General features: G+C 36.5%; 3 protein-coding genes across 4 annotated transcripts; all 3 read left to right on the top strand.

Moving 5' to 3' along the window:
- The first annotated feature begins 208 nt into the window (after positions 1-208).
- On the top strand, positions 209-8,618 carry LOC148906670 (neuronal acetylcholine receptor subunit alpha-6-like). Of its 2 annotated transcripts, XR_016121237.1 has the most exons (6): positions 209-537; positions 3,271-3,416; positions 4,651-4,695; positions 5,467-5,576; positions 6,123-7,446; positions 7,526-8,618. XR_016121237.1 is itself a non-coding variant. In XM_089037346.1 (5 exons), the coding sequence occupies exons 1-5, from the start codon at positions 477-479 to the stop codon at positions 7,177-7,179; spliced, it is 1,419 nt and encodes a 472-aa protein (XP_088893472.1). In that variant the 5' UTR covers positions 209-476; the 3' UTR covers positions 7,180-8,618. The 2 variants fall into 2 exon arrangements, 1 of the variants encoding a protein (XP_088893472.1); XM_089037346.1 differs by having other exon boundaries at positions 6,123-8,618.
- A 1,752-nt stretch (positions 8,619-10,370) lies between these two features.
- LOC116299280 (neuronal acetylcholine receptor subunit alpha-10-like) lies at positions 10,371-18,438 on the top strand. The gene is made up of 5 exons (XM_031707910.2): positions 10,371-10,510; positions 12,372-12,550; positions 14,656-14,700; positions 15,462-15,571; positions 17,011-18,438. Exons 1-5 carry the CDS (start codon positions 10,375-10,377, stop codon positions 18,071-18,073), a joined length of 1,533 nt encoding a protein of 510 aa, XP_031563770.2. The 5' UTR covers positions 10,371-10,374; the 3' UTR covers positions 18,074-18,438.
- A 261-nt stretch (positions 18,439-18,699) lies between these two features.
- On the top strand, positions 18,700-26,297 carry LOC116299286 (tRNA:m(4)X modification enzyme TRM13 homolog). Its single transcript, XM_031707915.1, has 14 exons — positions 18,700-18,846; positions 19,635-19,678; positions 19,766-19,832; positions 20,415-20,477; positions 20,743-20,812; positions 21,124-21,230; positions 21,554-21,632; positions 21,719-21,807; positions 22,563-22,641; positions 22,841-22,915; positions 23,487-23,586; positions 23,982-24,190; positions 24,712-24,799; positions 25,686-26,297. The coding sequence occupies exons 1-14, from the start codon at positions 18,706-18,708 to the stop codon at positions 25,861-25,863; spliced, it is 1,389 nt and encodes a 462-aa protein (XP_031563775.1). The 5' UTR covers positions 18,700-18,705; the 3' UTR covers positions 25,864-26,297.
- Positions 26,298-26,311: the final 14 nt, after the last annotated feature.

Here is a 26,311-nt window from a genome sequence, read left to right on the forward strand (position 1 = left end):
AAACGCTGATAAAATTATTTTACCATTGAACTATATATTCACTGAATGCATGGATGGACCGACGGATGGGTGGATGGACCGACGGATGGGTGGATGGACCGACGGATGGGTGGATGGACTGACGGATGGTGGATGTATCGATGGAATACTATTATTCAGTATATTTTCATTTATAAATTAGCTCTCGAACAGCAGACGAACAGTCTAGTCCCCAAAGACTAATTACGTTTGCAAAATTCCACAAAGGTGAAGAGGGCTTTTGTGCATTTAGCCTATCATCAATCTGCTGGTTGCATCGTAATCACTTATTAACAAGTGCAGACAAATATATCTTACGTCTATATACAGTAAGACAACGAAGAAACGAACAAAGGTTTCAACGGTATACATAGAGGGATCCCATATATTGTAGAATTGTTTCTGTTCTTAACCAAGGAACAACTAATAGAGAAAGAGAAAAGAAAGGATATAAGAGAATGAGAATTGGAATTAGCATTACTTTTCTGTGCGTATTAGTTCTGCAGAATGGAATCGAAGGTAAGGGTAAAGTTTTTTTGGGTTAAGAGCAATCAGCTGAAAAAAATTGAACGACATTCAAACGATCACATATCAAAGAAAAACAACTCAAAACGATTTTGATAATATTTTCAGCATCAACTTCAGCCACAACCTTTCGGCTCATACCACCAAGTAAACGTTTTCAACAGATCGTGGCTCGAAAAGTTTCAATTTATATCAACTTCAAAATAAATATGTTAAGTGTATGCATATAGATATAGATCTTTACCGAGTGACAAAAACACATTTCATAAATTCAAAATAAATGTTTGCTTTTGCACTGATTTAAGCATTTTGTTGGCAATACACGTTGCCCGCCTTTTGCGAGATTATACCAAAACTCCCCTAGTGAGAAAATAATTGTGTTTTTAAGGATCGCTAAATAAACTTGTGTCCAGAATCGTTAGATAAATAATTGGTGTGATATATATTATATAAGCGTTAGCGTGTTGATTAAATAGTTTCTCGTTTTAATCAGGAAGTGACAAAAGACCGAGGCATCCTCACGCGCGCGATGAAGTGATTTCATACCTCAAACAAAACTCTGTTTAGCGAATACCTAAAAAATAACCAGGAAAACTGTGAAGGATGCATGAGAAATTTGGCCAAAAGCAATTTTATTTATTGCGTTTACCGAAATTGGGGAAATGTTTTGCATCTTTGTATTGAGTTATATAGCATATAGATCACAGTGATATTGAAAACTTGAGCTTGGATTTCCACGGATCAAGCGTCAAGTGCTTTTGCGTGTGAGGTTCAGACAGACACTGAACAGAACAGATTGAACTTTAATAGTAATGTTTGCTCTTGAGATGAATTCAAATTCAATCTTATTTTTTTAACAAAGAGTTCTTAAAACCTCAACAAGTAATATGATGTTTGGTGGATTATATGCCCAATTTCAACCCACAGATGAAAATTTATCAATAATAAATGTATCTCTCTACACCACCTGATAATGAATGTTCAAAACTATTTATTTTTTGCATCATTTTGGTCTGGGTCAGATTCGAAGTTCGCTTGCATTTTTTGGATATTGCGTTTGAATGCATCACTGATTACTCTATAGAATGCTTGGCAAAGAGTAGGCAAGTGGTGGAAAGATGGAGAGAGAGAGAGGAAGAGAGAGAGGGAAAGAGAGCCGGAGAGGGAGAGAAAGAGAGAGAGAGAGGAAGAGAGGGAGAGAGATTAATTCGATTATTTTTCAATATAGAAGAAAACCAATGTATAAAACGGGGGAAATATCTTTTCAAGCAATAACTAATGACCAAAAAATCATTATAATCAAAATGATATGTCCAAAATTTGTGAAAAAAATTATAAAATAAAAGTATTGAAACATAAAGAATTGACAACTTCTTCGTTTGTTAAATTAAAGATTATTTTTAAAATGAGATCAAGCTATGGTTTTCTAAGATCAATTCTATGGTTTACTCATTCAAAAAAAATGTCGTTGTGCTTAATGAATAAAAGATCAAATTTTCTTTTTCTAGAAAAATCATTTTAATTATAATGACAATTAACCGAATCTTATAAACCACAGCGCCTCGTAAAACCTTTTTTTAAATTTCTGATATATATTGAAAAAAATAATAATCTGCACTTTATAATTACGGGTTTGGCAATTATTTTTGGTCCAAAGTACAATTAAATTGCAAAAATACAATTACGAAATAGGTTGTCTTGGAGATGTTCTTTTTAATAGAAACAATGGTTTCTTCTTTCGCTTGTTTGTCTACGTTTATCTTTCAAAGCGTGCGCTTACCAGGCAAATTACCCTAAAATGGCATCATTATTCGCACATCAGTCATGAATTTCGTGTGTTTTTTTCTTTCATCTTTTTTTTCTTTCTCTCGGATTAAGGCAATTAAGGCAAATGGATCTGATGGAACTGCATCTAATAAAAGATTATATCCATAAATGATAAAAATGGCAAAATAATTATTTAGTTTATGATAATATTGCCTGAACAAACGCTCGAATACCTCCGTGGAAATGTTGTTTACAAAGCTATAAGTTGTCTGTAAGGTTTTTTTTGAAAGCAAGATAAGAAATACGGCGCGTTCCAAAGAAAAGATGTACGGTTGCTTCTTGATTCTTTAAATTTTTCCCACCCTGCGAACTTTTGATCTGTTGCCACGAAGAGCATACTTTATTTTTTTCACAAGGTTAAAAATTGCACGAACACATATCTTGCACGCAATGTTGGATGTCACGTTATTATTATTATTATTATCATTATTATCATCATTATTATTATTATTATTATTATTATTATTATTATTATTATTATTATTATTATTATTATTAGAACTACAACCCAGATCAATCACATTTGCAACGTGTACCTTTCGCACGCAATGGCGGGAATGTTCTTGACTAATGGAATACGAAGGAATACGTACGACTTTTTGGTGCCTTCAAATTATATTCAACACACCACGGAGTCGCAACTAGTAACCACTAATCCTTATCAATTTATCAGCGGAAATCATTGATCATTCTCTCTAGAATACTCTCCCACTCGTCCACTTTTCGTTTTCTCTTTTTCATTTTTTTCAACTATGAGTAATTGGAGAGGTTTATATAACCAATACATTGACCGCTAGAAAATCATTGGTCATTCTCTCTCAAATTCTCTTAGCAATTCTCTCCCACTCATGCACTTTTCATTTCCTCTTCTTTTTTTTTTTTTTTTTTTTTTCCAAATAGGATTAATGAAAGAGGATTATCATTTAATGCTATTACGTAAAATCACGAAGTACTCGCACCTGGTTCGAGAAATTATCCCCTTAAAAAACGATACAGATCCCATCGTTGTTACTTTTGACATCGCCTACAGCCAGCTGGTAGAACTGGTGAGTAAAATATCTTCTTTTTTTTTACAGTTTTATTGGGTAATAGCTATAACTAAGGTTGCTAGTTAACTGATAGACGTCTTTTGTGAAATTTTTACTGGGCTGAATGGCAGTTTCTTAAATTCATTCATTTATGAATGATTGAGCATGGAGGCCGTGTTTCCCCTTCACTGTAGGCTGGTAGCGAAATTTGTGAGATCTATTCAGCTGATTAAGATGTAATACAAACAGCGAAGCACTATAGTGTAGAATTAGAACTGAGTTACGTTCTGTGAAAAAAAGTATTTGTCTTTGAAATACAAACGCGTTAATTAGGATTTTTTATGGAACGATGTTGCACCCTGCCCAAAGTTTTTGTTTGTTTGAAAAATTGATTGTTAAAAGTTTGCAATTGGCGCACGGTGAACAAGATTTTTATCATATGACCAGTAAAGCCCTGCTCGCGCGCTATAATAAAACCATAAAAACTGAAACAATAAAATGTCACGTGATTGGTGCTGCACGGGTTGACGTGAGTGGGCCGGAAAAACCTGTCCAGCCCTCCTCGGTTGTAGCTATTTTTGGCAGGATTTTTCAGCCTTTTTTTACAACAGAAATTTTGTCATATGGTATAATGCTTATTAACTGAGTTAGGTCGGGCCGGACGCCACCCACTCAGTCACTAAGTACATAGAACGAACGAACGATCTTTAATCTCCGCCTCGGGCACTACATGGTGAGCTATGCAACCATCATACGAAGTCTTCTCTGTCGCGCGCCTTCGTTATTGCATTTATGAACTCAATAACTCGATTCTGATTGGTACAGGGGAAGTACAATTAAGTTGCTCAATTTTGTTGAGTGTATTATAAACAAAAAATCGCAGAAATTGAATAACAAATTCGTATCCACCAGGTATATCGCTAGTCTAAGGGACGGACCATTAGATTTTAGATTTTTGAGGTGAGGGAGGGTGGGGATTTTTTTTGTGCAGGAATTTTTTTTACGCCTCATAGCTGTGCAGGAATTTTTTTGGACATAATTTGGAAATTTTTTTCTGCTAGTTTTCTTATGCACGATTTTTTTTTTTTCAATCTTTAAAGCTGTTTATTTTTGGTTTGTGCCCAACCCCCCCCCCCCCCTCGAAAATCTAATGGTCCTTCCCTATGATAAGCTCTAGTCTTATAGATACCTTATAAATTGTAAATAAGGATGGTAAACATACTGAATCTTTGTTGATTGATTTCCGATACAGGATAGCAAAAACCAGATCTTATCCAGCTATATCTGGGTCCGTCAGGTATGATATTCATAATCTGTGGTAGATAGAATGGGATAGATGGAATTAATAATGATGGAAAGGGATGGATGGAATATTATCATTATCTGTGGTAGATAGAATGAGATAGATGGAATTAATAATAAGGGTGGAAAGGGATGGATGGAATATTATCATTATCTATGGTAGATAGAATGATATAGATGGAATTAATAATAAGGGTGGAAAGGGATGGATGGGATATTATCATTATCGGTGGTAGATAGAATGAGATGGTGGAATAACTAGAAATAGGGTGGAAAGGAATCAATGGAGTATCATCATTATCTGTGGTGGATATAATATGGTTGGAATGATAAGGATGCGAAAGGGGATGTATAAAAAATGAAATGGTATTGATTGTATAAGAAAAATGAAATAAAACAATGAGGTGCAAAGAGGTGGATATTAAATGGAATTTTACTGCGGTTTTCCATATTCTGCGAACTCAGACATTTCAATGGCTTGTTGTGAAATTGGTTTTTACTGCCGCCAGTCAAAACATAAAAGATACCGACTGATTATTTTTGATTGAGAGCAGCAAAAAAAAAACAAATTTCAGTGTGCAGCTTGCAATTACCGAATTTCGAAAACTGCAGTAATTGAATGAAACCTTAATTTTTTTAAATTGAAATTAAATGAGGATAAATATAATGGGATTGTTTGATTAAGAATGCGTAATGAAATGGAATAATTGTTTTTGTTATGAAGATTAACCAATGACACTTATAAATAATTTCAATTTTCGAACAGTTTTGGACCAATCATCGACTAAGTTGGAATCCAGAAGATTTTGGCGGGATAAAGTCCATACACGTAGAACCAAAGCTAATCTGGGTACCGGATATCGTTCTCTATAATAAGTAAGTTGCCTAGAGTAGCCTGTTCCGATTGAATAGCGAGCAGGTTTCGCGGCAGCTATATTGGAGGGCAAAATAATAGAAGTTTTCTCCCGTAGGAAATAAAATATGTATGCATTTTTACTGGTTTTCTCTATAGTCTTGATTAGTTTTAGCGCTTGCGCTAAGCTAAGCTTGACATTATAAAGTTGTAAAGTTATTCTAAAGTTATCCCCATCATTATCACAACCATTACCATCACTTGCAATATCATTATCACTATCATCATCATCATCTTTGTCGTCGTCTTCATGCATCATCATCATCATCACCATCATCATTACTATCATCTCCACCATCATTATCACTATCATCATCATCATCGTTGTCGTTGTCATCAGCATCATCAACCTCATCATCATCACAATCGCCATCGTCGTTATCGTTATCATCGCCGCCATCGCATGACAACTTCATCGTCATCAAATGAAACTAAGAAAGACTCTTTCGGGGGGTGGGCTGCAGATAAGTTTTGCCACAATACGTTAAACAATGTTGTTCACTCAACAGCATCAATGAGAACACGATCGGAGAGATGTTCAAGTTCGACACCAAGATCATCATACGCTACGATGGCTACATCGAATGGTACGCACCAACACTCATCAAATCCATCTGTAAAATCGATATCACCTACTTCCCTTTTGACCGACAGACGTGCAAGCTCGTGTTCGGTTCCTGGACCTTCACCAGCGAGTATCTTCTGCTTGAAGTCAAAGGCAACGAGCCTGACCTTTCAAAGTACACTCCTAATGGTGAATGGGACTTGATCAAAGTCACTAGAAAGAAAAATGTTGTTAAGTACTCGTGTTGTGTCTACCCTTATATCGACATCACTTATTCGATATACATCCAGCGACGGCCCATGTTCTACGTCCAGAATCTCATCATTCCTTGCATTCTTTTGGCAACCCTTTCAGTGCTTTCTTTCTCGTTGCCGCCTGGTTCTGGAGAAAGGATCGCTCTAATGATAACATTATTGCTTGGCTTGACAGTCTACATGTTGATATTTACCGAAAACATCCCCAAGACATCAGAAGTGGTTCCACTGATTAACAAGTTCTTTGTGGTGGTTCTTTTCGAGGTAGCAGTTTGTCTGCTTGCAACTTCAATCACCCTCCAGTTTTATCACTATCACGATCCTGAGCGAGATATTTCAGGTTGGCTCGAGTTTTTCATATTCTCTTGTCTGGCTAAAGCACTGAGAATGAGAATCAAGAAACAAGCACCGTCCAGATTCAATGCTATTTCGAATCAATCCCTCAAGTCATCGCCCGTTGAGCAAGCCAGTCCTATATTGACTCGCATTCACAATAAGTGCAAATTCTGCAATATGTCACCCGTTATTGGCTCTGGCTATAGGCCAACTATTCCCAAAGATGTTATCGAAGATAAACTAGACAATATCGAAGGCAAGCTTGATGAGATTCACAGAGACGTTTCTATAACAAGGAATCAAGAACGCTGGCATTTCGCCGCCATGGTTCTAGATAGGTTTTTCTGCGTCATTTCTTTTCTTATTATTTTTATTTCTCTTATGTCGTTTTATTTATTGATTCCCTACTAGTATGAAAACAGCAAATATATCTTTCAAGATTTTCAATCCTACCAAGGGACTGATAAAATAAAAAAATACACGGCAGACATGTTGGATGATAAAACATGAGACTAGTGACGAATCTTTTGTTAAATGAACTACTTCGACGATACGGCGTCCATTTTGGATCGCAAGGCATTATGGGGCATCCAGTGGACAAATAAAGTTACAGTTAAGACGTCGATTGATATTAACATCGCAACACAAGAAAACTAAAACAAAAGATGAATCAAGAAGGTACATAGATCACCTTTACCAATAAAAGAAAGATAAACTTTATATATTTTCCGTCATCTTTGTTTTATTTTGCCCCTAGCAAGATGTCCGCCGTATTGTCGAACCAGTGCAACCATGCAAACCAGTAATCTTTAAAACAAAAGGTAACAAGACATATGATAATGATACCCAAAGCTAAAGGCAAACCAGAACGACGTTGCCATTGAAGCAGGTTTTCATCCCATAAAATCAATAACTTTATAATAGAGCGTTTTCGCGTGACGTCACAGCGGCTATTATGGGGTACCAAAACAATATATTTTCTATCCTCCGGGAATTGAACTCCATTTTTTATGCAAATACTGTGCAGAAAGTTTCTATTGTTTATGGTTGCCTTCTCACGTGAGTGAAAACGCTCTATAAAAAAGGCTTGAAAATAAATTAAATGGGCAGGGCTCCATTTGCAAAATCAAGTGACGGGAGCCAGATGGATGACTGACCATCCAAATAACTTATTAGAAATTATAGTAAATTTCCAGCCTTCACGAAATAACAACGTCCCTTGTGATTGGTTAGGTTTAGGGGCGGGGTTGGGGAAAGGTCATTGTTTTCTATTTTTCTACACATGTGTGCCCTCTAATGGGATCACATCTTGCAAATTCGTGAAGGACGACCCCCGTACGGAATTGATGACTTCCTTTGAGCCAATCACCGCTAGTTACGGCACATTCATATAAGGAATGCGCATTAGCCATCACTATAGCAACATTTGCGTATATGCCTTAAACCACGTGATCTCCAAAAACGCGCAATGCATTATTTCTAGTCTTCTCAAAATGGCGGTCGTTGTGAAAGAAGTATAACTACATTACTGCTCAAGGCTATTTTTCGGAAATGTTTTCCAAAAAAAAGTTGCGTAAAATAAATAACGCTTCAAGATAGAAAAATCGGCACGTAAAATGAGCTTCAAAAGCTAAACATTCTTGATAATTTACTTTACTTCGACGAAGGACTGTCCAAAATCTCAGCATATTTTCCAACCTTTTTTTACAAGTGGTTTACGTTTCCTTAATTTTTTCTAATTTTTTCCTATGTGCTCATTATATTCAACACACCATAGCCCCTGCTATTAACCACTACTTATTATCAGTTTTTTGACTGTGAGTAGTAATACCAATTCCTGTTTACATTGTATCTGGCATATATATTTATCTAAAGGCTTATGTATTGGATAATAAAATAAGCTTCTTAGTAAAAATGTTGATTCGCAGGTTCTTGAATCTAGCTAACTCACAGATCGAACCCTCTGAAACAGCCCGGCACTGCGCTGATCAAAGTCATAAACAGGACTAACTCACCGATCGAACAACTTGTCGCGCAACATTTACTTTAGTATTCAGTCCACGCGCTGCCAACTCACTCACGGCTATCTTTTTTTCTTCTTTTCTTGCTTTTATCATTTTTTATCAACTACAAAAGTTTTATCTTGTCTGTTTCAGTAGGTTTAGAAAATTTTTTGCAGTTGCTGTACTCTTTAAACTTACTTCTTCTATAGTCGGCGCCGTTTTGTTTGCGCGTCAAATCGGCGATGGACATGTTACACACATCGATTTGGTGAAAATTCGTCATATTGTGTTGCAAGTTTTTGAAGCCAGATCAAAAACTTGCAACGTGGTGCAGATAGAAAAATTGCGCGAAAAATCGTCCTCGGCGCTATGTTACACGAAAAAATTTTTCGTGCAACAGTGTTGCGCAAAAAATCGGCGTTGCAAGTTGGTCCGTGTAACACCACCTTAAAGGCGCGATTACACGAAGTAATTTTCTCTGCAACTTGTCTTGCAACTGGAGAATCGTTCTCATTGATAAGCACCACTAGTTACCGATGCACGACATTCAAGACTTGATGTATTTGCTAGTGACGGTACGTGATGGGTACCACAATGCAGAAAATAACGTTTTCGCAATCTTTTGACTCAACTTCCTATAATTTGCGTCACCTACATAATTTTTTTGTATCTTATTCCCCAACTCATGTAACTATAAGAAACAAAACGCAAAGTCTTAAAAAATCGCATGATTTGGAAAGGAAAATGCGAAATTTGATTATCGCCATCAACAGACTTGATTGAGAAATGAAGAACAGTGCTAATCGTTGTGTTATATCACTATTTACAGGATAAGAAATCGCTTTACGGTAAACCGATTATTTTAAAGCGAGCTTAACAATTGGAATCATCTTAACGTGAGTGGTTTTTTAATCCACATAATGAGCGAAATGAAGAACCTTCAAGTTAAAACGGATACAATTGTGGAGCAAAGTCAACTAACTACGCTCAGTCTGAAAATTATTCATTAGTGGCGGGTTTCACTTAGCGCACAGACCAAACGTGCCCTAATTATGCATATTTTAATCAAACCACAGAAACATATGGGGCTAATGATAAGAAATACTTCTTTATAGATATATAACTTAAATTGCTTTATATAGACCTATGAATGCGTGTTAATGCTTAAAAAATGGGACAAAAAAATTTTAAGATGAACTTGAGGCAAGTAGAATTAACAAAATTAATGGCATTCCAAACAAACCATTAGATGTTGGTTTGACTTATGATTACTAGTTAGAGATAGATAGAGAGATAAAACATTAGCAGGTATGACGAGTTTTTCAAAAGTCATTCAACAGTGTTAAAGGTGGCTATCTTTTGGAGCAAAGCGACTAGTCAGAGCCACAGACCTCAAAGACCTTGCAAGTGTTAGGTAAGCTCGTGTTGGCCATTTTTTACAAGTGATTTAACTTTCTTATTTTTCCCCTTGCGTTTTTACCAAAGGTTTCCTGAGACAAATGAATGATAAATCCCGTTATCGATCAACCCGAATTAGTAATTTTTGTTTCAGAAGCGATAATTTTCTTTATCAAAAACTTTCTGCTGCGTTCTCTTACTCTTTATGCCCGACCTACTTTTTAGTCTTCAGTTAGAAAAACACAAACCGTTTGGAATAGAAAGCGAGTCAATGGATCTTAAGAATACAGTTGGTATAGCCATTATCTGTCTTCTGGGATGCACACTTCTACAGATAACAGGTAATGATCTATGGTCTTTTTATGTTTTCCGAAATTTCAAACAAGACGTCGAGGCGACAAATTTCTTATCCAAAATATGTGCTTGCAAGAAAAAATCGTCATTTAATGATGACGGCTTTTTAATCTAATCCATATTGTATAGCATAGTCATATATTTGAATCGCCGAAGTTTGAGATTCGAAAAATAAACTTTGTGTTAAAAGTAATCAAAGAAAGAAGTTGTTGCCAGGAAATCACACATGGAAATGGTTAGACAGGCATCCTGGAATGATAAGGGCATCGCCATAGCTGTGCATTTGAATAAGGACAGGGGTTCAGATTGGGATTTTCCAACAAAGCAAAAATATGGGTTAAGGTTAAAGACATCAAAGAAGGGAATGTTTTAGGAAATTACACGTGGGAATGCTTAGTCAGCCATCCTGGAATGATAAGGACACTAGTGGGTGTGTATTTGAGTGACCGAAGTCGAAGGTTTAGGATTTCCCAAAGGAACAAAAGTATGGGTTAAAATAATCAAAGAAAATAAGTTATGGCCAGGAAATCACACCTGGGAATGGTTAGACAGCCATTCTGGAATGATGATAAGGAAACTAGGCTTTCCCAAAGGAACAAATTAAGTATGGGTAAATAAGTTATGGCCAGGAAATCACACCTGGAAATGGTTAGACATCCATCCTGGAATGATGATAAGGACACTAGGCTTTCGCAAAGGAATAAATTAAGTATGTGTTAAAGTAGTCAAAGAAAATAATTTGCAGCCAGAAAATCACACCTGGAAATGGTTAGGCAGCCATCCTGGAATGATAAGGGCACTAGCAGTTATGTATTTGAGTAAAGTCGAAGGTTTTGGATCTCCCAACAGAAAAAATGTAAAAGAGGTAAACAAAGAAAAGCAAGTCAGCTATGAAATCCAATCGGGAAATGGTGAGACAGGCATCCTGGAATGATAAGAGGTATCGCCAATAGCTGTCTACTTGAATATGGTTGGAGGTTTGGGATTTTCCACCAAAACAAATCTAATATAGGTTTGAATAGTAATCAAAAAAATTCAAAGAAATTTTTTCCAGGTAATTAAACATAGAAATGGTTGGCCAGGCATCGTGGAATGATAATAACGCCATAGAGTTTGAACATTCAAAGGAAAGGGATAGATTTAGAGAGTTAGATTTGGAGATAGATCGAACGCAGGGGCGGGTTTAGGGCTGGTTCACATTTCAACATGAGCATAAAATAAGCATAAGAAATATAGTACTATTGTAATTCTTATGCTTATGCTTATGTACGCCCGGTTCACACTTTGGATTTCACAAGCATAAGCATAAGCATAAGAAAATGGAAAAGTTTCCATTCCTTATGCTTATGCCGGCTCTGCTTTGTGCAAGCCCGGTTGCGTTTATTACGCTTATATTTATATTATGTTTATGCTTATGCTTATGATTATGCTCATGCTTAAAGTGCGAAACCTCTAATCAGATAACAGCAAAAATAAAGCCATAAAGTCCTTCGAAAATGTTTTGCTTTAAATTAACTAATCCCACATTTTGAACCCCCATTGCGCCTAAAAACTGAATGCGCCCGTCCGTTTCCTACATCTGCTTCCTTTCTTGAAAGCAAGTTTGTTTAACGCTAATTCGTTTAGTTATTGTTATTTTTTATTTATATTTATTATTATTATTATTTTATTTTATTTCATTTTTAGTTATTTTTTTCTTGCTATTTTCTCATTGGTTTGTTTTCTTCCTACACCACTATATCTCCGACGAAGGACTAAAGTCCGAAACGTCGGTCTACTATCTTTCGTACCTACGGTGATAAAATTATCTACTACGACACATTTAGTTATTTTCATTTTACTTTGCAGTGAATGGTAAAGAAATCGTACGACCAGCAAAGAAGAATGTGGAGGATCACGAGTTAAAGCTATTACGTTACATAACGAAGAGGCACAAACTAGTTCGTGAGATTGTCCCTGCTGGTGCAAACCACAACTCTCCTCTAGCCATCATCTTCGACATTGCCTACAGCCAACTTGTTGACTTGGTAATATGTTTATCTACTATGTTTACCTTGCTTATTATTATTATTATTATCATTATCATTATTATCATCATCAGTATCATCATCACCAGTATCGTAATCATTGTCACCGTCATCATCATCAAGATCATCATCATCATTTTTTCTACTGAGTCCATCTAGTGATCTCTGAGAAAAGTTCAAAAACTTATTTTTTGTAAAGGTTGAAAAGTTGTTTTTTTTTTTTGTTCGGTAGTTCTTCTCACCAGAAGTTAATAACTTAGGATTAGTCTTTAAAGTATCTTATCCAATACTCCAAATGATAAGTACGATTATTTAAATGGGTTGGTAAAATTAAAAAATTGACAAAACGTATAACCTCGAAGGATCGCGGATTCTAATTATCCGAAGTATATACGGAGCAATTCCTTTAATACTTATATAACTAAGCGAGGCATATCAAATGATCATTAAAGCGTTTTCAGTCAGTTCATTTAACTACAAAACAGGGAATAATCCTTCTAATCGGCTAGATTTTAAGGCATTTTAAAATGCGTACACCATATATCCGTAAAAAAGTTAACTAACAAAATTGTACAAATTAGTGGAAAGTTTTGTAGGTCTACTGAGTCTAATGAGCTTACTAATTTGTGCAATTTTTTTACAAAGGTTTTCACGAACGGTATGCACTCTACTCTATTCCGTTTGGCGCTGAATTTCCTCTTTTGAAAAGATATCTATCAGTTACATATAACCGGAGGCCATTCAAATCAAAGCGTTTTCAGACACGGTTTATTAGCTTGACTGCAGCAATAATCTATTTAATGCATCCGACTAACACATCACATTCTTTCTTATCCGCTCTTAGCTCGGTTCTTTTCCATCTCCTATCTTGAAAGTACTTGATATCGTTTTAATAGGTTCTTGATGACGCCGATTACATCAGTTGCTGTTCATATTCAGTCTCAAATCAAGTGATTGAAAAAATCCTGAAGATCCGACCATGTATTATGTCATGACAAACTAGTTGTCAAGATTCAGTTTTACTTCTTCGAACCTAAAACATTTAAACCACTGGCTTGAGATTAATTTTATACACTATTTGATGTATTATTTTTTAACGATATTAAAACTGAACAACGTCTCGTTACTTTTTATCAATCAATGACAAACTAGTTGCCAAGATTCAGTTTTACTTCTTCGAACTCTAAAATATTTAAACCACTGGCTTGAGAATTTTATACCTTATTTACATTAGTAATGTATTATTTTTTAACTAATTTTAATTAATTTTAATTTTAATTCATGAGACGTTCAGTTTTAAAAGTAAAACTGAACGTCTCATGGATTTGTATCAGTCAACGCGGACAGACTACTGTAGTTGCAAATATTATTTACTTCTTTGAACTAAAAATATTTAAACCACTGGCGTTTGTTGAATTTTTTACCCTATTTTAATGTATTATTTTTTAACTAAAGTAAAACTGAATGCCTCATGAATTTGTATCAGACTAGTTGCGTGTTATCTTAAGGTTCTAGTGGTTTGTAGCAGGGTTTGTCGACGTCAACAGATGTTGAGCAAAAATGGATTGAAATGGATTAAAAGGTTTATTCAATTCATATAAGTAAGAGGATAATTTCTATTTAATGGACTTCAAGATAAACTGGCTCTCATTAGGATAGAATCTTGACCTATTAAACACGGCATCTAAAAATTATTATTAGGTGCTATTTGGTTGCTAGTTTTCGTAACTCATGTTATGGATAGATGGACAATTGGGTGGGTCAGTGGGTGGGTCGATGGGTCGGTCGGTCGGTGGTTCGATGGGTGGGAGGATAGATGCACAGACTCGCGGTGGAACGGTGGGTGGGTAGAGAGATAGATTGAAGAATGGATGGATAAATGAATGAATGAAAAACTGTACTATGAATCAAGATGAAAACTAAAAAAACTGAGGAAAACATCGAACTTGATATTCGATATGCTCTCTTTGGTTGAAAGAAACGTAACTGCTCACTAGCTTTCGACAATGAGCATCCACAGAATGTATGCGTTTAACATTTTTTTCTTCTAATATATATAACTTGTCATTAAAAACCAATAAAACTGACCCCTTTTTGTTTCACAGGACAGCAAGGACCAGATCTTAACCAGTTATATCTGGGTTCGTCAGGTAACAGACTTTATGACATAGCGATATTTTAGAAATAGTGTGCGATCATAAACCATAGCTGCAGACCACCCCTTCATCAGTCAATGGAAAATTGGATAGCCCAGTCCTAACCCCCACCCCAGCACCACGGGCAATGGTGATGCACATCCATTCCAGCGAGAAGAAAAGAAGGAAAGACGTGGCCGCCATGTTGGTTGACATGACAAAAGACACCATTACGCCAAGATTTTTTCGTCAGTCAGCCATGACGTCACATACGCCCCACGAATTCGTCTTTTGAACGCTAGTCCACGGTCACCAAAAGGTTCGGACATCGTTCTCGGATTCCCATACAAATTCTCTGAATTTTAAAAGAAAATTCAGATCGATTTTTATAGTTACTTTTCCAAACAGCAGTAAGAAAAGCTTCAATCAAATTAGAAAAATGATATTTTCTTGTATTTAGAGAGCTAACTAAACAAACCAAGTAAAGAATTTGTTTAGAAAGTTAAATGTTAACTTTATTTAACCAGGGTAGCCTATTCATTGACTATCAGCTACGAGGCTGGTATCCAGCGGCGCCCCAGTGCGGCCTTCAGTACATTCGTACAAAAATCCGAGAACAAACTCCGAACTTCTTGGTGACCGTAACACAATCCAACACGTTTTATACCAGCGTAATGGCTAGCGCTAAAAGTAAAGCCCACAATGGACCTTTTAAAGTCCATTGAACATTTATATTTTGATCGATAGTTTATATTATTGAATTATTATCCGAACAGTTTTGGAACAACACACGTCTGGCATGGAATCCTGCTGATTATGGAGGAATCAAATCTCTGCACATCGATCCTAAACTATGCTGGGTACCTGACATTGTCCTTTACAACAAGTAAGTCAGGCTTATTTTTGATCCTTTTGATCCTCTTAGGAATGGTTGAAAACCAGAAGCTGAAAACCACCTATTTTCGTTGACCTGTTTTCGTTATGGCGTATGATTTAAAATGATATTGATTTTTCGTGTTTTGATGTATTGCATGTATAGGAATTTTTATATGAGGCTTAGATTTTTTTCAGCTTCACAATGTTTTTGTTTTGTTAGTAAATATGAAGTACAATTTTTTTATTGACGAGTTTTTATGCCATACATCACACGAACTTTCGAGTCGCTCGATCCTCGAACGAGTGAGTGATAAATATAGCACAACAAATCGATGGAATAGAAAAATATTTGAACTCTTAACGTGTAATAATTTCTTTATTACACATTTAAAAGCATTAAATATAAGCACAACATGAGAAAATACTAAACTAAATGAGAACAGAGAGTCTAGCTACTTACTTCAATAGTCGAGCAGAAATTTCTTGAGCTTCAATACTGACTTTAAAATGGATAATTCCTTGTCGTATGGACTTCTTTGACCCTTCATAAACTTTCTACATAATTTTGCGTCTTGGGTCGCCCTTCAAGAGTGTTTTTGTTTTCGTTTTCTTTCAAAAATTCCGAGATAACTTCGTCTAAACTTATTACAAATCTTGAACTTGAACGCTTGAACCGCCATTTTCCCCAAGTTGTTTAAAAGAGGCGGGAAACTAGACGCGCTTGCGCATGGTCTGCAGAAATGTAACAATGATTGTGATTGGTCAGAATTTTACCTCCTGATTGCTCATTATCTTTTCTTAAATTTTTTGAGTGAAAATTAGCAGTTAATTCAATTTGATTGGATGGACAGTGGTTTCCCTTGCTTTTAGATCCATTGGGATTTGGCGGGCAATTTATTATACATCATTTCACACTACATGAATGTTAAATTCCATGCCCTGTCCCGGGGGACTGGAGGTAGGGGGTTTAATAGCGCAGCGCAACCGTGACGTCATAAAAACGAAGACAAAGGCGAAATTCGGACAAACAAACTTACAAGTTTACTTTCAGCAGATAATTTTCACAGCTGATCGCAGTTGATCTTAGTTTACATGGGTTATTATTGTTACTTTAAGTAAAAATAATAAACTCGGTTCGTATAATCCTCGTAGCGGTTAAACAGAATGCAATGTTTGTCCGAATCTTTTAGCTATATTTAGAATCACTGCGCTACGCTATTGACTAGTGCATAAATCGGCATGGGCAGCATACTGCCGGCCTAGCCTGCGTAGCTCGGCTCTGGGGGGAGGGGAGAGGAGGGGAAGAGGAGAAGAAGGGAGAGCCTGCCCGCCCAAAGACACACTCAAAATTTCTTGTAGTTAGTAGAGGGGCATGATTTTATTTCATAGTGACGAGAAATTAGAAGGACAAACGTTGATATTTCTAAACGAATTTATCTTTTCCCATAGCATCAATGAGAACACGATCGGAGAGATGTTCAAGTTCGACACCAAGATCATCATACGCTACGATGGCTACATCGAATGGTACGCACCAACGCTCATCAAATCCATCTGTAAAATCGATATCACCTACTTCCCTTTTGACCGACAAACGTGCAAGCTCGTGTTCGGTTCCTGGACCTTCACCAGCGAGTATCTTCTGCTTGAAGTCAAAGGCAACGAGCCTGACCTTTCAAAGTACACTCCTAATGGTGAATGGGACTTGATCAAAGTCACTAGAAAGAAAAATGTTGTTAAGTACTCGTGTTGTGCCTACCCTTATATCGACATCACTTATTCGATATACATCCAGCGACGACCCATGTTCTACGTCCAGAATCTTATAATTCCTTGCATTCTTTTGGCAACCCTTTCAGTGCTTTCTTTCTCGTTGCCGCCTGGTTCTGGAGAAAGGATCGCTCTAATGATAACATTATTGCTTGGCCTCACAGTCTACATGTTGATATTTACCGAAAACATCCCCAAGACATCAGAAGTCGTCCCTGTGATTAACAAGTTCTTTGTTGCGGTACTCTTTGAAGTGGCGCTTTGTCTTCTCGCCACGTCAATCACTCTGCAATTTTATCACTATCACGACCCCGAGAAAGAAATCCCTGTATGGTTACAATTCTTGATTTTCTCCTGCTTGGCAAAGATTCTAAGAATGAAAATGAAAAAAGCGTCTCCAAATGAACTGATAATGTCCAGCCAATCAAAAAGAGAATGCCAGTCAATGAGTCCATTGCTCAGCATCGACCATTCCTCCAAGTGTAAACTCTGTTGTATGTCCCAAGGATCGGTCTACAAGCCTGCGCCACCTTCTAACAGTTCTCTGCTTCTAGATCGTCTGGATGGCATACAGTACAAGCTTGATGGTCTTTATCGGGCTATGAGCGAAAAGGTGGCCTTAACTACGTTCAAGGAGCAATGGCACTTTGCAGCTATGGTGCTGGATAGATTTTTCTACATCGTGTCTGCTACCATTATCTTCGTATCCCTTGCTTCTTTCTATGTTATGATTCCTGAATGACTTTGAGGATCATTTACTGACCATTTACGGCAAGGCATCACGGTATATCGATCATCATTTTTTCAATATATCACATGGTACAATGCGCGTCAATTAATTAAGTCATGAATATTAAAACTAATTTAGGCAGGAAGCTTAATGGACCTTCTTAAAATTATCCTGGATGCAAGACCAACATGAAAATACAAAAGCAAAACGCACTTTCTCTCGCTGGAATTAGTGGCATGTGCCGTGTTACTCTCGCATCCAAGAAGGGTCCATTAAGTTAATTAATGATTTCAAAGCAAATTCTGAAAAAATGTTTTTTTTTTAAAGAAACTTATTTAAAAATTTCTGAACTAGAAATTTTTTCATGATAATTTGTCTTATCAACCATAAATTTTAAGATTAAATTTAGAAATTTTTTGTTATGTTATTTGGTAGTTTAATGTTGTACCTGATCTGAAAATAAAAATCGTGTTCTGAGAAATCCATAGTCACTCATCGTATGTGGTAGTCCGACTCGTGGTCTTCCTTCCTTCCTTCCTTCCTTCCTTCCTTCCTTCCTTCCTTCCAATCATTTCGAAAATGAACTATTACTGGTCAGCGTAGATTTAAAAATTGACGCATGCGCACCCTGAGGCAAATTTAAAATGGCGGACGAAGTGGAAAAAGAAGTAGAAACTACACGATGTGCATTTTTCATGAAAAGAAAAAATCGGTTTTGTAAAATGATTGTCGGTAAAGGCAAGAAGTATTGTGGTGAGCATTCCCACCTTGGCGGAGAAGACAAGGTAAGATAGCAAAGAAAATATAGAGTGATACGAGTAGAAAAGTGTTACCATAAAGCTAAAATTAATTTAAATGATTTCAAAAGAAGCGTATAAGGAACCAGGACTTGAAAAATGAATAAGTATTGTATTATGATTTAGCTGACTCAAGCTTTGAGCTTATCAAAGTCAGGGCACTGCTTTATACTCACAGATCAAACCCTGAAACAACCTCTGGGTTGATCTAAGTAAGGGCATGGCTAACTCACAGATCAAACCCTGAAACAACCTCTGGGCTGATCTAAGTCAGGGCATGGATAACTCACAGATCAAACCCTGAAACAACCTCTGGGTTGATCTAAGTAAGGGCATGGATAACTTACAGATCAAACCCTGAAACAACCTCTGGGTTGATCTAAGTCAGGGCACGGCTAACCCACAGATCAAACCCTGAAACAACCTCTGGGTTGATCTAAGTCAGGGCATGGCTAACTCACAGATCAAACCCTGAAAAAACCTCTGGGCTGATTTAAGTCAGGGCATGGATAACTCACAGATAGAACCCTGAAACAACCTCTGGGCTGATCTACGTCAGGGCACGGCTAACTCACAGATTGAACCCTTAAACAACCTCTGGGCTGATCTAAGTCAGGGCTTGGATAACTCACAGATTGAACCCTTAAACAACCTCTGGGCTGATTTTAGTCACAGCATGCATGGCTAACTCACAGATTAAACTCTGTCATCATTATTAATTGTAGATTCCTATGTTGTGATATAACTTGGATATGTGATTCTATTTTCCTGTTCAGGCTTCTGGTCGTACTAGAATACCTTGTCCATTAGACCCAAAACAGTAAGTTCAACAAGTTAGATTATGTAGGTCTATTCATCTTAAGATCATGGGTTGTTATCAAATTTGTCACATTTATTTCTTTCAAAGCACAGTTTTTGAAGATCAACTACAGAAGCACCTGAAGTGCTGTAACGTAACCAAAAAAATAGATGTGGTAAGTTTTATAAATATCTACTAAATATAGAAATTATACTCATGAAGTGTGTCAGAGGGAGATATTATGCACATTACAGGCTGCTCATCTTGATCCTATACCTCCTAGGATCATCACTGATGTAAAATGTAAAGAGCAAGCTATAGCGCAAATTTGGTGGTCATCATAAAACAATTTAATAATAATAATAATAACTTTAATATTTATAACACGCATATTCCATATGGATATGCTCACATGCATAGATTTAATTATAGATTAAAGACTTATCAACACAATTCACAATCAACACAATTGTATTTGTATTATATAAGTAGGCAAAAATTAATGATGGTGTACATGTAGGCCAAACTATTGAAACATTAACCAGTTGTTTTGTTACATGTTAGTTTTGATACAGGTCAGTTAATACATTGTTATATGTGTATGTTCAGTTAATAACATGTATATGGTCATTTCTGTACATGACTATCTAGGATACAACCACCCTCTTTGAAATCCTCCTAAATGTTATCTGCTGACACCATCTGACTTCTTAAATTTATCCTTAATGATCATTATATTTTAATATATTTATTATAGGCTTATTATCAAAAGAACATTAATTCTGGTATACCAAATTACCAATTATCTGACAATGAAAAGGTAAAATGAAATAGAACATATATACATACAATAGTAACAGTACATAATATAAATATAATGATTAAAAAATATTGAATGGATGAATGAAGGGATGAATGAATGGATGGATGCATAAATGAGTGAATGGATGAATAAATGAATTGAATAGTTTGAATGAAAAGATGAAATTGTAGAAGACATGAAGTAAGAAATAAATTAATGCGTGAAGTAATAGAATGAAATGAATGATGATGATAATGATTATCATTGTTACTGTCATTACTAGGTTTCCTTAGTTGATGTATCACTTGAAAAAGTTCAAGAAATAATCGATAAAGTAAAAACAGCAAACAAAGGTATGTAAATATGTCCTGCTAATGATGTAACAATTATCATATAGTACATCATAAAAATTCCTCCTCTTTATCAGTAATAATAATTACATAAAAATCATGAATTAAATTGTTAATGATAATGAATCATCTAGTATAATTCTGTGGCTTGCAATCATTCCCAAGAGAGTGGAGGGGAGGGGGGGGGGGGTCATGTTGGTTGACATACAGTACACCGTAATGAGAGAGATAAATAGCAAATCCTTAGTTTAATTTAACCAAGATGGCAGCTATGAAAACAGCAATAGATTTGTTCAAATCCTTTTCCTTCACAGAGCATTGTCCAAAGATTAAAGAAGAGATCTTATCCCACACTGTTTTTAAAGATGAACTTGACAATGATGATTATGGCATATCGGCACTGAAACACCTGAAACAACAGGTAAGGAGATGGGCATATGAATGGACAGATGTTTATTAAATGAATTAATGGAAGACAGATGGACGGATGGGTGGACAGATGGACAGATGAACAGATGGGTGGACGGATGGACGGACGGATGGATGGATGGGCAGACGGATGGACGGATGGATGAACGGGTGGATGGATGGATGGATTGATCTAAAAATGGAAGGAATGACTGAAGGAAGAAATAAATGAATGAAAGTAAATGAACAAGAATGAATGAATAAATGAATGAATGAACAATATGTAGTAACTAACTAGTACATACCCAACTGACCCAAATCTGCTCTCATTTCCAGGCATCTCTAGTTGGTCACTTACAAAAGCTCAACCTTCTTAACTCTGATACTGTTTATCTTGAATTTGGAGCCGGAAGAGGTTAGAATTGCTTACTGTACTTCCTTTTGTTTCCTGTCTATGCTACTTTGTTTTGTTTATTTCTCAGTTTATTCGTTGTGTTTTAGGCAAATTATCTCACTGGATTCAACTCGCTCTCCCAAATACAAACAATACAGATTTTGTGTTAATTGACAGAGCAAGCAAAAGACACAAGGTACAAACTAAGCTTGGTGTATGGTATGGTCCAACATATACTGTATTTGTATTGTTCACGGTGTGGAATTTCTGATTTGTGGGGAGGGTCTGAGGAGGGTGTATTGTGTAGTTCTAGAAAGTATCCATACAGCCTCCCCAAGAAAGGGGATTGGAATTTTCAAGGGGGAGGGTCAGAGGAGGCCTTGCAGCAGGTTAGAATGCACTGCTGTATTTCAAAGTGATGGCAAAACAATACAGGTTTCCAATTCTCAGGAGATTGAAATTATTTTATTTTGTCTTATAAATTGAGCTCCTTTGATGTCTATGGTGTAGTTCGAGAAATTAAATGTAAGACATATACACATAGTATGGAAAACATGGGTGGTATACATGTAGCAGTGAGAGCACACACCTCTCACCAACACGACCCGGGTTTGAAACCCGCTGAGCTCGGTGTCGTATGTGAGTAGAGTTGCTCATTGGTTCTCTCCTGTGCTTCGAGGGTTTTATCTGGTTTTCCTCCCTCTGCAAATATCAACTTCTAAATTCCAATTGGAATACACAGTGGAAGAAGAGACACTCTGTGGAATCCAATGTTAATCCCATTATCATTATTTATTATTATTATTATTATTATTATTATTATTATTATTATATTTGGATTTTCTATAACTACCATAAGCATTTTATTCCTATTTTTTAATGCTTTCAATGGCAACATGAAAAAAGTATTGTAAATAATTGAATTAATAATTTCATGCTTTCTTTTATTAGTTTGATTCTTGTCACAAGCGCAGTGGACAAGGGCCAAACTTTAAAAGACTTAATGTTGATATAGAACATCTTAACTTAGGTGGGTGAAACACTAATAAAGACAAGTTTCAGCTGAAAAATTCATGCACCTGAAACTTGAGTCAAAAAACAACAACTTAACAAGAAATTGTGCAGAATAAATAAGTTGCTCTCATCATAATCCAGTTTGAAACAAGTTTTTTTCAATCTTTTTTTTAAAATAATTTTTAATAAGTGAACTTTATTACTCAACATCGTAGGTAAAGTAGAATGTGTTTGTGAAGGATCAAGAGACATTGTTGCAGCCAGTAAACATTTGTGTGGAACAGCAACTGGTGAGTTTTACTCCATCAAATAATTTTTTAGAAATATTTGACTTTTCAAAGATGATTCATCGTGGAAAAGCAAAAAGGTATTGATGAAGACAGAGCCAAAGAGCCTGAGTGAATAGACCCTTGCAGCAGGTTGGAATGAAGCTCAATTTGGAGAACATAACAATAGGTTTCCAATAGTCCCTTTCACAGTTCCCTGCGCCATCATGAAAGGTAGCTGTGCCTTTGCATTGAAGTGAGACAAACGCTGAGTAAGCAATGATAGCTACCTTTTTTAACATTTTGGACAATTATTCACGTCTCTAACATAGCAAGATCACCTGTAGTCTCTTTTTGATGGAAAGGCACAGCTACATGTACCTTTCAAGATGGTGCAGGGAACTTTGAAGGGGACTATTCTTATGAGATCGAAGTTCTTCTTTTTTGGCCAAATTGAGCTGCATTCACGTCACATGCAAGGGGTCTAGTCTGACTTTGTCCTCAGCATCATTCAATATAATTATGTCATGTGTTGAAACACAAAACTATGCAGAGATAATCATCATTTTTTTACTAACAATTATCTTGTTGTTAGATTTAACCCTAAGATGTCTGTTTGAAACAATTGATAAACAAACTTCCTTGTGGAAAGAAAAAGCAGAGGAGGAGAAGTCCAATGAAGAGTTGGTTGAGAAGTAAGGAAACCTCTATTTTTCCCCTTTGATTTTAGCAGTTTGCAGAGTCATAAAAGTAGCTGTATCAATATAGTTTTTTGATTGGATGAATTGCACAAAATCGAGTCGTGTAGTTTGCAATAGACTACTGTCGATCATTCATGTTGACGCCATTTATACACGTTTGGATCAGTGAGTTGGCTTTTCTATCAAACTTTCTCAGTCAGATATCACGAAGGAAAGTTCCGAAAGAGATTGCAAAGAGTTTGAGTATGTCCAAGTAGAATGAGGCGTTTGATTGACGGCAGTCTATTGCAAACTACACGACACGATTTGTGTCTGGGGTGGCTACGTAATAATGCAAACGGCGGTAAGTTTCATACAAATAAAGTAATGATGATACTTTTATCTTACAGCAGTAAATGCAAAAGATTAAAGACCTCACAACACGTGAAGGGCATTGTAGTAGCATTATGCTGTCATCATCAGTGTTACTGGCCTCATTATGTTGGTAGACCATTTCTTGAAAAGTTGGGTTTTACACCATCAGACTTCCATGTTGTCTGTAATATGACAAGCTGGGCTACCTGTGGTATCAGGCCAACAAAGGGAGACAATACCTCAGGTGATTAAGAGGGTCAACATCAGGAAATTATTTTCAAAGATTGAGGATTTATTGCCAGAAAGAATTCAACATTGCCTAGGATCTCAAACACGAAGGATCAAGAATGAATAGTTGAATGGATGGATAGAGGAATAAATCAATTAAGTTAGTGATCAATTAATTGTGTGTGCCTGTAGCAAGGTCAAAAATATCCAGGGGCCCTATTCCAAATACCTCAAAGTATTTATTTAGTGAAACACCTAACCTTTTCAGTGTTCAATAATCATAAAATATGACAAATTAAAATTATTTGCCCCCCACCCCCCTCCCCCTTGCTACTGGTTTGTTGTGTGAGTGAGTTAGGGAGGAAAGGAGTGAAAGAATGAATAACTGTTGAATCGATGAATAAAAAAACCTTCACTGGTTATATAGCATGATTCCCTGTTCAAAAATTTTATTCAAATTCATATTTTTACGTGTTTTAGATTTGATATTTTTGATGACATTGTTGCATGCACTAAAATTAGGATTTTTATCTTCAGTCGATAAAGGAAGTGAAGACTTTGAACACAATAACCCCAAGAATAATGAGACTGATGGGGATAAGGAAGCTACAAACACTGGCCATAGGTAACTACTGAATTAGGTTTCAATTTCTGAGGAAAGATCATAGATCAACTAACATGTACATTCATTACATTCCCCACAATATATTGCAGCTTTGGCGTAACCAGGGTTGTTAAGTCTGTAAAGTCAATACTCCCTTTTCGAGTTGCTGAGCTTTTTGATCTTCCAAATGTGGGAAATAAACTCAGAATGAATTAATAAACGGCATGAAAAAAAGCAGTTATAACTGATACAGTCAAGGACAGCGGAACAGTTTTTAAAGTGGGAGAGCTGCAATCCTCTCCTCCCCTTCCTATCCCACGCACCCAAAGATTAGACAAAATAAAAATGTAATTTTCACAAGCCCCCCAGCATGGATTGTGTAGGCTGCTAACGAGCTGTAGTTTCACCACTGTGGTTCCAAAGGTTTGGATCCCTGGTTTGATGGGGTCCTCTGTTTTTTTTTACTCCAGAAAGATCAACGTGAGTTGAGCGTTGCGTGCATAGAACATTCACAGGGGAAAAAATGGATTCCCAAATTGGGAAATGTTGGGAATTTCCTTGAATTCCCAATTCGAACACCAACGTTGGGATTTATTGTTGGGAATTTCCTTCTAATACCTAATAGAAAAACAAAATTCCCAACAAACTAACATTGGGAATCAGTGCCATGTTCCCAATTTCGTTCTCTCTGGGAATTGGATGGGAATATGTTGGGAATTCAAGGAAATTCCCAACAAATTCCCAATTTGGGAATCCATATTTTTTCCTGTGATTGAATGTAGTGGTAGTGTGTGTGTGAGTGAAAAGCGTCCCCAATTAGTGTAAAAGCACTAGAAAAATGACTAGAAACTTAAATAAAGGGTTTTGAAGAATGAAATTAGGTTGCATTATTTTTTTAATTTTTCAGGGCTTTAGGTCTTAGTATAGCTGAAAGGGAAGACATAGGACGTCAGTGCAAGAGGCTGATTGACATAGGTAGAATATGGTACTTAAACACTAATGGAATGACAACAAACTTATCTTACTATGTGGACCAATCTACGTCATTAGAAAATGTAGTTTTATTGGCCACAGCAGAAAGATGACAGGGGCGGATCCAGGAATTTGATCAGGGAGGGGTGCTGTGCACAAAGTTAACCCAAGGAGGGGGTGCACCCCTTAGAATCAAAGGGAAAAAACATTTTGTATTGGTTATCTTTGAAGTAGGGGCACAAAGTTGAACCAAGGAGGGGTGTGCACCCCCTGCATCCCTACCCTGGATCTGCCACTGGATGATACTATAGGGATGGGGTAGGGATGGACAGTATTCCACAGAGGGAGTAGAATAAGGAATCTTACTATTGAGACCAATCTTTGCCATCAGAAAATGTTGTTCTATAGACCAAGGTTTCTAATTCTCAGGAGATTGACATTCTTTTGTTTTTTCCTCCAAATTGAGTTCCTTTGACGTCACATGCAAGGGGTCTATTGGCCACAGCAGAAAAATGATACTATGGGGGGAGGGTAGGGATGGACAATATTCCACAAGGGGGA

The sequence above is a fragment of the Actinia tenebrosa genome, unplaced genomic scaffold, assembly GCF_029948245.1.
Source record: "Actinia tenebrosa isolate PJP-AT-01 unplaced genomic scaffold, QUT_ActTen_1.0 PGA_scaffold5__44_contigs__length_20552954, whole genome shotgun sequence".
NCBI classification, from domain to species: Eukaryota; Metazoa; Cnidaria; class Anthozoa; order Actiniaria; family Actiniidae; genus Actinia; species Actinia tenebrosa.

Coding starts and splice junctions, on each gene's coding strand:
- LOC148906670 (XM_089037346.1), top strand. CDS start 477: ATGAGAATTGGAATTAGCATTACTTTTCTGTGCGTATTAGTTCTGCAG. Junction 4,696..5,466: donor GCTATATCTGGGTCCGTCAG/GTATGATATTCA, acceptor ATTTTCGAACAG/TTTTGGACCAATCATCGACT. Junction 5,577..6,122: donor GATATCGTTCTCTATAATAA/GTAAGTTGCCTA, acceptor TTCACTCAACAG/CATCAATGAGAACACGATCG.
- LOC116299280 (XM_031707910.2), top strand. CDS start 10,375: ATGCCCGACCTACTTTTTAGTCTTCAGTTAGAAAAACACAAACCGTTT. Junction 10,511..12,371: donor CACACTTCTACAGATAACAG/GTAATGATCTAT, acceptor TTTACTTTGCAG/TGAATGGTAAAGAAATCGTA. Junction 15,572..17,010: donor GACATTGTCCTTTACAACAA/GTAAGTCAGGCT, acceptor CTTTTCCCATAG/CATCAATGAGAACACGATCG.
- LOC116299286 (XM_031707915.1), top strand. CDS start 18,706: ATGGCGGACGAAGTGGAAAAAGAAGTAGAAACTACACGATGTGCATTT. Junction 19,679..19,765: donor TGTCCATTAGACCCAAAACA/GTAAGTTCAACA, acceptor TTTCTTTCAAAG/CACAGTTTTTGAAGATCAAC. Junction 23,587..23,981: donor AATGAAGAGTTGGTTGAGAA/GTAAGGAAACCT, acceptor TTTATCTTACAG/CAGTAAATGCAAAAGATTAA.